The sequence below is a fragment of the Stegodyphus dumicola genome, chromosome 1 (genome assembly GCF_044657685.1).
Source record: "Stegodyphus dumicola isolate Sdum_Otavi_A_Nest chromosome 1, ASM4465768v1".
Taxonomy (NCBI): Eukaryota; Metazoa; Arthropoda; class Arachnida; order Araneae; family Eresidae; genus Stegodyphus; species Stegodyphus dumicola.
The window spans coordinates 201,643,366-201,655,444 of record NC_140768.1 but is presented as its reverse complement, the minus strand read 5'-3'; the positions used below and the strand labels follow the sequence as shown (position 1 = coordinate 201,655,444).

Below are 12,079 nucleotides of genomic sequence, written 5' to 3'. Positions count from 1 at the left end.
TGGTTTCCATATCGCATCAGACTGAAAAATGTATAACTATGAAGGGCAGTTTTTGCATCGTTATTAGAGAAAGATTACAGCGGTATCGTTCTCTCTGTTGTCAGATACATCAAACTTAACTCTTACTCTCAATCTAAATTAACTGGCATCGGGTACTTCCGCTAGTAGGAAATATTTTTAATGAATGTACGTCTCATCCAAGTGACTGGAATTTAGTAAAGATGTTACATTACATGAATATAGTGTTGATAATAAAAGCATTTTCGTTAATGGTCGTATGCTAAGCATACCTTCTTTAAATTTTATCAAAAAAATTTTCAAGCTAAATTTTACGTTACGCTAGAAACAAAACCGCTATACACAAAGTTATTAAAAAGTGGTGCAGACATGAAAAGAACTGATCTGTGCTTAAAAATGAATGGAGATGAGTTCTAGTATCTTCTGCTGTGAAACTGCACTACCGCGAAAGTACCTACTTGTTACTTATACACTAATAAGAGCATTAATGTACTAAAATTAGACCTGGGTATAATTTGTTTAGGATACTTTGTATATATAGGTACCGATTGTATGGCTTATTCCGCTTTCATAAATGCATTTTCTTTTCAGATATTCCAAGCATAAAAATACCTACGACAGTGAGAACTCGGGTTGACAATCGATGGAAAGTCATTCCAAATCAAATGTCTGCCAGAACGACACCTCTATCAATTACGTCTTCGTCAAAAGATTTCAGGACGACTGTCGGAAGCATTTCAACAACGACAGCCACAACAAGCAGCAACAGAGTAGGTAGAAATTTCAAGCAATCGGTCACCGAAATTCAGGACGTGGACACAATAACTACCACCAAAATGCCTTTCCGGGTTTATTATTTTGAGCCGAAAAGGAAAAAAGCCAAGATTAGTCTAAAAGATAAAGTTTCTGAAATCTCTGAAACTTTACTTACTAGTAAGTAGTAAGCATTATTTTTTTAAGCAGAAAAATAAATTTCTCGGATTTGTTTCGTTAAGGGACAACATGTGCCAGTTTTTTTATAGAAAGATACAAACAGCAAATTGATTCTTTCAAAGTTGCTTTTTATTTGACCGTTATTTATCTTACTTCATATGAAGACACCGGAATAACGACTAACACTTATTTAAACAGCTGCGCGCACCACCTGCCGGGTAGTTAAATCGCTGAACACTGGTAATTCCAACCTGAATTCGAACCCAGACAACCTGGCTGCGCAATGGACGTTTTCATGGTTTACCCCATATATAACGTGTATGAGAACCAGTTTCCTTAGAAAGTCCTTCACGATGGCATCTCTCCCCTTAGGCAGATAGCCCTAGTGTGCTTTGCCATAATAAACTAAACCAAACCGTTTAAATAGATCTTACACCAGCCATATCTAACTCAAGTATCTCCAAATAGGCCAAATACTCATTAGTGTACAATACTATGGGCCGCCATTTTTATACATAATGATGGATTTGAAAACTGAGTTATTGCATAAAATCCTACTTCCCATTTTAATATTAAATTTCTTTGAAAAATAGGAATAGCATAAAGATGGATATCCTTATTCCTTTCCCGGCACCTGAAATCCTGTTCCTGCAAGAAGCTTTCGGATACCTGGAGATTTGCTGCTCGAAGGAAAATTTTCGGAACAGATGTCAGATGAATGTTTGTCTGTTAACATGGTTGGTTTAAGTGATTAAGGCAAAGCCTGAAGGGCTATTTGCCCTAAGGGAAGGGGGCCTTGGGGAGGACGTTTTAAGAGGAAGCTGGCTCGTAAGTACGTTACGCATGGAGAAAACCAGAAAAGCCCATGCAGCCAGCCCATTCGCGTAATTCGAACCTCAGACCGAATTACCAGTGTTTAGCGACTTTACCGATTGGCCCCTGGTAAGCAGTCTGTTAACTTAAATCGCGCCGAGACTTGTTTCTTTTCATTCGTTAGAAAACTTGTGTTTCATTAGTTAAAATCTAGTACCAAGAGATTGTACACATGCTTCGACATTCGATGAAATTCCAATTTTTATTAATATAATATAATCATATATATATATATATATATATTTACTTTCTCGGGCGAGATGAACGAGGATCGCATAAATATGAGTTAAAGGCCAAGAATTTGACGTGCCTATCTTAAAAAAAAATTTTTGCCTACAAGATATCTTTAAATCGTATTAGTTGCTTTTATTTCATATAAAAGAGTTCTTATTTTATGCGTAAATATTTTCAGTAATCCGTTCTTAAATATCTAATTATGTTTTAACTCTTTTACTGAAATAATTAAACTAGCAGAAATATTTGTTATATTTTGGAAATATTTTCCGGCAACTTGCCCAGCAGCGGAAAAGAGCCAATCTCATATTTTGAAACGTTACTGTTTACATGCTGGCTGTAATCTAGGCTAAGAGCCTTCAATAATGAATGATTTTATTTTCAGTAAAATTCAATTACATTACATGTAATTAATTTCGAAGAATATGTAAATAGATAAAATGTTTTCATTTGAATTAATTAGAGAGTGAAGAAGGAGTTCACTATTTGGTGTTTTTAACATAACAGCAGCAAATAATATACACATGCTTTCTAACTTAAGGATTTTTATCTGTCAACTATATCCATATGACTTTTATGAAAATCTATACTTAGTGTAAAAATATCCTTTTCTAGAATGCATATTTAAGAATGTATAAATTCATTACCGTAACCACAATCTTACTATTTTTTAATACCCTGCTCTTTTGCATACAGATAGAGCGTTTTCGTTTAAGGTCCTATAGGCCTGATTTCTTTCAATATTGATTCTAGATATATGATTTCAATTGAAACTCTTTTAAAAGATAAAAGTACAGAATTTTATGAATTCAATTTTAGAATCGTGGTTGGGAAGGTTTCATAAATATTAAATCTAATATTTTATGCGGATTTCATAGAGTAATAAATTATACGTATTTAAGAAATTAAAGCAAAAGCATCGTTTACCTTTGCATGTAAAATTCACCAAGATGTTAGGGACAAATAATCCGAAGTTGATCACATTTTAGAGCATATTTTGACCTCAAAAATAAATATTCCTTTCCATATTCCCTAAAGTGTCCCTAAAATTTAGTGAGCATTTAAGAAATAAAAGTTTCTCGCTTTGGGAATACCAGATTCCATACTGGGTAAAACAGCAATCTGCCCCTAAAATATTAATTTCCAATACTCTGTAAATTTTATTCCTCAAGTTACTTAACCTTTCGCTTTAGCATTGCCAATATTTTAGTAATATGACATACTACTACTCAAAGTGTTCTCGTAGTATTCTTTTCATTACTTTGTGAAACTTCGTAAATCCAAGCACATGTCTAAAAGGAATATTCAGGATTAGAAGTCTGTACCCACGTTTTTTAATACCTTCCATAATAATGACTATTACGCGTTCGTAGAAATCTCCACAGTAAAAACACTAGATGACTCGACGAAAGTTCACATTATATAAAATTTAATCACAGCTCATACAACAAGTCAAGAAGAACAGCACGAGGAAAATTCTTCTTAAAATACAAAAAATATCACGTATTATCAACATCTAGAGTAAAGTCCAAGATAGTAATTGACAAGCAGAAGCTTACAATTGCAAGACTTTGAAACAACCTATTCAGCTAATCGAACTAATTACTGAATTGTGGCCATATCTATAGGTTTGCCGTATATTTCTGGAAACTTCGAGAAATTTCGCCGGAAACTTCCAGAATGTAGCCAAGTTAACAAGAAATCCCCAAATGTCGCCAAGGAAGATTTTGAGACATATCTCAGGCTCTAATCGATCGTTTCAAGATCGTTACAAGATCTAGAATAAAATATGCACGTACAAAGAAAACACATACGAGCATCATAAAGAATAGTACTTGATTAAACAAAAATGTGCTATAAAATTATTACATAAAAATACATCAAATAAACACATAAAAGACTGTTAAGTTGCAAAGACATGTCCAAATTAAAATATGCTGAAAATGAACGCAAATGTTTACATTAATGAAAAAGCATTTTTTGAAAAGTAGATATAGGACGTAATTATATATGTAACAGCTGAGATTATCTTACAACTGTTATGCAGCCATCTGAAGGTTTCAGTGAAGGTTAAATAACCTCCCTTTCGAAACTGAAGCAGGTAATTTTGGTCTTGCAAGCAGTGGTGAAAATAGATAAATTGAGGTGAATGAATTATCTTTTTATTTTTTCAAATCAAAAATAACATCATATTTTAAAAAAATAGATAGGTAAAAAGAAAAGAGTACGTAATCATAAACGTAAAATTAAACTTGAGGTAATTTCTATAATTTATTGCATAGATATTAACACAAGTTTTGCACATTTGGATGCAAAACTGGTATTATGTGAATTGTATTAGTTACAGAAGAAAGTACTGTACTGAGACTCGCTCGATTAGGTGAGTCGACAGAGAATAGTCTTATTACTGCAAATCTGATTTAAGTATGCTTGAGGGAAGGAAAACGTAAGCAAATGAAATATTTCATCCACTTCCATCGGTTGTTCGAAAATTCCCTAGTACAACTACGTCAAGCATACACTAAATGTTTAAAGTTTTTTTTTTTTTGCTTCAAAAGTCATTTCATTTTCCTGAGAAAATGTCTATCCACATGATATGTATTTACGAAAGCAGGTAAAAGACTTTATTTCTTGAACTGTTGTTCTCAGGCATGTACTTTCAAATAAGCAGATCTCTAAATGAGGTAGAAAAATGTTTTAAAATACTTTAGTAAGAGTGGTAAAAATGGTTTCGAAAGTTCAAAATTTAACTCATAAGACCCTTTGTAGAACAAAAGACGAGTTACAAAAATATAGCAGTAGCAGCAATTCCAGCTCCAATAGCGGAAAGTTGTTATGGTTAAAAAGCTCGCAGTTGGATCTCAGTTCCAGACGAGTGGTCCTCTTACATGTGGTTACTGCCTTTCTGAAAGACGGTTTTCTTTGATGATCTTCACCGGTTGTTTTGGGTTACCGGAAAGTCTACTTTAAAAATATTTCTCCAAGCAGGCGTGAAGCAGGCTTGAAGTGCTCAAAACAGGCTTGAAGTACTCAAAGCAAGCGTGATGCCTGAATAATTGTGCACGGAATAATGGAATAGGTGAGGTATTTAACTATTTAATTATGGCAAAGCACACTAGGGCTATCTGCCTAAGGCGAGGGATGCCTTTGTGGAGGACTTTCTAAGAAAACTGGCTCGTATACACGTTACACATGGGGAAAACCACGAAACCACCCATGCAGCCAGCCCATTATGGAATAGGAGCTCGGTTCTTTATTAGTTTTTGGAATACGAGGTAATGATTAAGAGGGACAGAGGGGATATTCGTATTGCAACGCCAGAGGTGAAATTCCTGGACCGTCGCATTTGCCCGCCAATGATATTGACATCATATAATGGATAGGTGTACAATCCTTTAGGTGTGGAACTTTGCATTTTTTTTTTTTTTTTCAATTTGGACTAAACAAAAACAAGCAATCGCAAAAATGATTAAAACTCTATAGTAAGACAAATCTAAAGAGTTCCATACATAACCTTTATTTTAAGCCTAGGAAAATATTTTAAATGGAATTTGGTAATCTAGGTCAGTTTCAGTGCGTATTTACAAAACAAATTCAAATATTCTTCTCTAAATTTCCTATTATCCTCAAAGAATAGCTATTCAGTAAACGGAGACGAATGAAAACGCACTGTGTGAAAATGCCTGGATAATGGCTTTGTAATTCATTTCCTAAAAGTATTAGTTATTCATTCCTCAATGACTTTCTACGTAGACAATAACTTGATTTTTATTAAAGAAAATTGGACATTTTTCTATATGTGCTTTACGCCTGCTTATTAGCAGCACACGAAAATTTAAATTTGATATTTTCAAAATCGCTCTGTTTCTCATTCCGAAAACGTTCCCATGAAATTTGTTATTTTATTTAAATAAACTTTGTATTTGTATACCAAGTCTAGGATCAAGAGTTCAGGAAATAAATCCTATAACCTCCTATGCACAAAACATCTACAAAGTTTTAGGACAAATTTCGTTTAAAAACGAAGATTGAAGAAAACAATACTCTTACGTCATTGTTTTCAATATACAATACTTTTGAGTCTGTACAACACTTGGAACGTTCAAATACATGCTTGATAATACCTTTCTTGAGCTTATACGAGCTGCTTACGCGGTCAGAATCTTAAAATTGTCATTACGAAAAAGTAAAATATGTATAATGATTTAGATGAATTCAGCTAACGCAATTTCACGAGCCCAGCTTTCAAGGTCCAGTAATTAAAATAACTATACTGAATTTGCGTTTATTAATTTTAAATCGGTTAGAGTGTTAATTAATAAAAGAATAAATTTGAAAAAAAATTAAACTGTTAAATGGAAGATTAAAATATTTAAATTTGGGTAGCGTCAACATATTCCTTTTAGATCGCTGAGTTTATTGATTATATTATAAAGAAAAATATTTTGTGTTTTGCCGAGTGACAACACTCTTATATAATATAGCTACCTTTTCAGATTCAACTTGAAACATAAATATATATTAAGCTATTTTATGCTTTCCTAAGGAAAGTGCCTCCTAGTTGCAATCCAAAGTTAGTCTGGTCTGTTTGATATGGCCAAGAGTATCGCAAAAGCAATGTGTCCAACTCGAACAAATAAAGCCGTTTAGGCTATTCACATAAATGTATCTTCCCTGGTTTCCTCTGATAGGGGAGCATTAAGCAGGGGGAAAATTAAATATATATATATATATATATATGTATGCTCATGCATATATATAAGCAAAGAACTGCAATTCATCAGCTGGTTAAAAAGGTAAAATCGTGGAAATGTTGTAGCAGGAAGGAGACACGAACAAGGTTCTCATAGAGATTCGAGCTCTTAAACTGTTGATCTGTAGGATCCGCGCTAATCCCTGAGCTGCTTCTTTCATATGCAAATATTTACAAAACTGGTTCTGTTCCGGTTTTCATGTCACATTCCCATCGTAGTATATATGCCACATAGTTCAGAAAACTGGAACTGTTTAGTATTCGAAAGATATCATCGAATATTGGTTTTAAATTTTGGAAGCTTTTACTCTGGATTACTTATTACACATAAGGCACTAACACATCTATGGTACTGAGACACTTATCATAGCGGAAGACCGTACGCCCTTCAAAAGCATTTATTCCACCAATCTACTGGAGGAAACCAATCAATAAATTGCTCTCTTTGTCTTTGATACGACGCTTTCCATTTAAAGATATTGTGTTCCGTCACGGAACCTTTTAGCAACATGTATCGGAACTCTCAGCATTTGCTTTAGAAAATTTTTTGAGTGATTTAATACCATCTGGCTTACAAACCAATATGATTTACAGAGTTAACAGTTTATCCTTTTATAAATGAAAGGAATTTTCTGGTGGAATGTGTCTTATTGCCAAAACTTCCATCAAACAGTAATTATATGTCTCAGTACACTGACTGTGGAAGCGTATGATTAGACAAGACTAAAATCTTGTCTTCAATTTGATAGGCTTTTCAATATCTTGAATTCACATATGGAAGTTTAGTCCAAATAGCAATATTTTTTACATAACTTTTCTTTCTTTACAATCATAGGAGTTCTGTTTGATATACGTGCTACATATTACCACCCCTATTTTCTCCTGTTAATAATTTTCAGATTTTTTAAATGATATTTCTATGTTTCAGCTGAAAATATTCGAACGTTTCCAACAACTGCATCGAAATGGGCACGTGTCACCAGCCCAACATCGAGAGGTAACGTAGTATATAGAGACTCTAGACGTCTTCTACTGCCACCAGAAAGTCAAGATTCTACCACGGAATCATTTCAAACCACTTCAACAAGACCGACAGCAAAAAGGATTCGACACAGCCCTTTCATCTGGCATCGTCCTAACGTCGCCACAAAGCCACCTTCATCCACTGAAACGACAGCTAATATGAGTAATTCAACCATATCAGAAAACGAACGACGAGCGAAAGCTCTAGAAGATTTTGTCTATTTGCCCATTAATTTGCAAAGGACGGCTTGAAAATTTGCTGTAGTTTGTAAACTGATGTATTGGTTTTTGTATCGGAGACAGCATGACAAAATATAGCCATGATATCAATATATGTTGAATTATAAGATATTAATGACACTTAAATAATTCAAAACAAGTTTTTAAGTCAATTTTGTATTAAATAAGTTATCAAAACTTTTCTTGTTTTACATTTTAATTTCTTCATAGAAATTGCTTCTCTTTTTTCATAAATAGCATGCGCTGTCCCGACCGAGTACTTATCAAATAAGAATTTTCGATGTGGATTTATTGGAATATGGCAAAGCACACTAGAGCTGTCTTTCCAAGGCAACAAATGCCTTTTTGGAGGGAGGACATTCTAAAGGAAACTGGCTCATATTGGCATTTTACATCTGGGAAACCATGCAGATGTCCACACAGCCATACATTTAATAAAACGTAAAACCTGCTCGATCTGTCAGGGTTTTTATCCACTTAGCAGTTTCTACTTAGCAATAAACAACGTAGTGTTTGAGATTGAACTCTTTTAAGGAACGCATTTCGCTGATTATTATTTATACCTTAAAAAGAGAAATGCAAATTATTCATTCATAGTTACATAAAACTTCGCAACGAGAATGTATCACTTCACATTTCGCTGAAATCAGCTAACTGAAGCAATTCTTGAATCCATTTAAATGTTACCTTTTTTACCCAATTCTACTAATTAGGGGATCTAAGTGTTTTGGCATAGTGACAAAGGATACTGTGTAGTCCTTCGTTCGACAGTCATTTCTGAAGAAGCCATCATTCGATCTCTACTAAGCATAGAAGGAAAAGGACAAAATAATTACTTATGCTTAAATATGAGGATCTTCATTAAACCTAGATATAGAAAAACAAAATGGGCTAATTTGGTGCGCTCGCGTTACTGCCTTTACACTGCTAAACTTCAAACAGAATGAGAGAAACTTTAGAAAAGTTTGAAGACTTTTTTTCCCAAGTTTCTTCAATCTCTCTAAAAACTTGTTACTACTACGAACCAATGCATGCAATATATGACGTTAGGAAATTCCCCACTTAATTGGAATAATGCAGCTAATATTTTCACAAAAATATCTTTTAGATATTTTATAAATGAATTCCATTTTAAAACTTATTCAAATTTGGAATATATATTGGACATTGGAAAAATTTGTACATTGGAAAAAATAAACAATCAAATTATTAATAAGGAATTAGTTTAATAATTCTATTAAGCTATTTAGTTAGACCTTGATATATAAATTACTGACCTTATATTAGATCGAATAATAATAATGTGGAAACCAGTTAGTTGCGAAGCTCCGTAAAAGATCGCAATGATAACAATTGATAATTTCATGGATGATAAATGCATTCTATCGTATCATAATGCAATACTGCAATAATTTTGAAAAGCCACCGCGACAGACTATCTAACAAAAACTATTGGATTATTTGGATTGGGGCAAAGTTAAGGGAATCTGCCCAACTGAAAGAATGTCTCGGTAATAACTCTCTAATGAAAATCTCTTTCATAGTTACATTGTGCACTGGGTGAGCTATGCAAATACCGTGCTGTTAGCCCGTTCACCAGGGTTTTATGAGTTACATCGAATTACCAATGTTAATTGTTTTTACTACATGTTACTCGACTACATGAGCCTTCTAATGACAAAAATATCACAAGAAACTGCATTTGTATTACATGGCACAAAGTGAGTTAGGCACATACTTTTGCCCACACTATTGGAAGCATTTTTCAGTACATTATTGGAAACTCATGGTCTTGCATTATTTCTAAAACCATTTAGTTTATCAAAAATTGAATGCATATTTTGAAATGTGGAACTTCGTTAATAATTGCTGCGTCAGTGTTCGCCATCTGTTCATTTAAAGGACTATTAGGGACCCATGCTATCACTTAAATAAGAAACTGTTTTAATTTTTTTAAGTATAAATCCTAAATAATAATAAAAACTGAAAATATAAACAGCGTTGTACTCTGATGCTGTTTAAAAGCATTTTGAATGTTATAATGACTCATTTGCTGAGGAGGCCATTTAATTCTTTAAATTCCCCGGAGTATTTTGGATCACAGTCATCGATGATTCTCTCGTTAGAAACATTCTTAGCGAAATCTTTTCAAATTTTTGATTCCGTTAAGCGGGCTCATACACCTTAAACCCCTCATGATCTTCGAATATGGGACTGTTGCAAGAATTGGAATATTTTATTTATTTTAAAAGCAATTTACTTCCAACATTTTACAGCTGACTACATAACATAGCTGCTTTGGAAACTAATAACCAGAAAGCTTGTGTTGCCACAAATATTTTTTGTAATTTAATCCGCTTTGTGACAAAATATTTCGCCATGTATCCACCTTGCGCGCATGATATTTTAACAATGGATAATGATACATACTTGAAATTTGATGGAATTCTTTATATGGGCACTATTTTCTAACTGAACCAAAAATCTGATGAATATTTTAATATTAAAAACTTTTATGGACGAAAACATTACAGATTTTTTTAATAAAATGCATTTTATAAACTCAACTCCAAATAAAATAAAAATTTAACATAATATTTTTAGAATTTTAGGTTCACAGTCGTTTCCAAATGTTATAAAAGCTATATATTAAATATGTAATTAAATTGTGCAAAATAATGTTTTAAACTGTGCGTGAAGGTGGAAACATGACGAAAAATTTTGTCACAAAGCGGATTAAATTATAAAAATATCTCTGGCAACACAAACTTTCTGATTCCTATTTCAGAAAGCAGTTATATTATGTAGTCAGCTGTAAAAGGTTGGAAATAATTGCTTTTAAAATAAATGAGTTATCTCAATTCTGGCAGCAGTCACATATTCAAAGATCTTATGGGTTTTAAGGTGCATGAGTCCCCTTAAATAAGTTACGTTATTATACATGCTGGGAAAAACTGTCATCGTTGAAACATTCCATTGCTTCTCACTCTTAACTTTCAAGCTTAAATCATCGGTGTCCTTCGAGTAAATATGTCTATATTTACCGCACCGTCCTCATTCTGGTGACCATCAAAACTTAAATCGTTGATGAATTCCGGCATTTAATTTCAACTTAAGTTCCATTTTACTTTGATAATCCATTCAGCTGATGTAACTTTAAATATATGTTTAATTTATATTGCATTTATTTTGGCCTGATTGGTTAAGACAATTCAGGCTGAATAGTTATTATGTTCAAATAATGATTTTTATGAAAATATGGATAATTATTTTAATTAATAAAATATGTTATCAATGCCGTATTATGTACTTGTTATAGATTATTTGATTTTGAAGCTAATTAAATGTGAAAAAGAAAAAAGGTTTTCTTTTACACTGCACGTAAGATCTAAACTATGAAAAAAATTTTTACAATGCTGCTCATGCTTTTCTAACATTTCTGCAAAAGTGTACTTACATTTCTGTACTGTCATCCGACTATTTTTATAGAAATTAATATTATTTTTGGTTCACAGACTACGTAATAACGCGATTTGTAGTTGACGGCAAATTTGTAGAGATACATGTTTCAATATATACATATTTTATTAAACAAACATTTGCTCTTCATTTTACAACAGTAAAACAATTATTCATGTATGCGGTGAAATAATGAAATTCAACTTCGCAAAAAGGGTTACACCATTCCAGATGATTTATAAGTAAATTATTTGATAAGGTAATTTATAATAAATATAATAATCCTATATACGGTTGACGCTCGTTAATTCGAACTCAAAGATCCTCAGAAATGAGTTCGAATTATCCGATGTTAAGAAAATATATAAAATGTATTTACTGGAGCTGAAAAATATCCTAGTATGTATAACCTCAGAAAATATATAATACTAACTGTCTAAAATTAAACATATTAAAAAGCAGTAAAGACTTATCTTAACCCTAAAATGAAGCAGAAGATATGCAGCAGAAAGTTAATTTTATTAAAAATACAAATTATACTTTTGG

The 12,079-nt window shown here is 32.7% G+C and overlaps 1 protein-coding gene across 2 annotated transcripts in view; it reads left to right on the top strand.

Moving 5' to 3' along the window:
* The window catches only part of LOC118183250 (uncharacterized), a 281,528-nt gene extending 273,273 nt beyond the window's left edge, over positions 1–8,255 (top strand). For both annotated transcript variants that reach the window (XM_085824786.1, XM_035352719.2), the window contains exons 5-6: positions 610–951; positions 7,740–8,255. In XM_085824786.1, coding sequence (XP_085680912.1) covers positions 610–951; positions 7,740–8,086 — 689 coding nt within the window. In that variant the 3' untranslated portion in view covers positions 8,087–8,255. The remainder of the gene's footprint in view (positions 1–609; positions 952–7,739) is intronic.
* Positions 8,256–12,079: the final 3,824 nt, after the last annotated feature.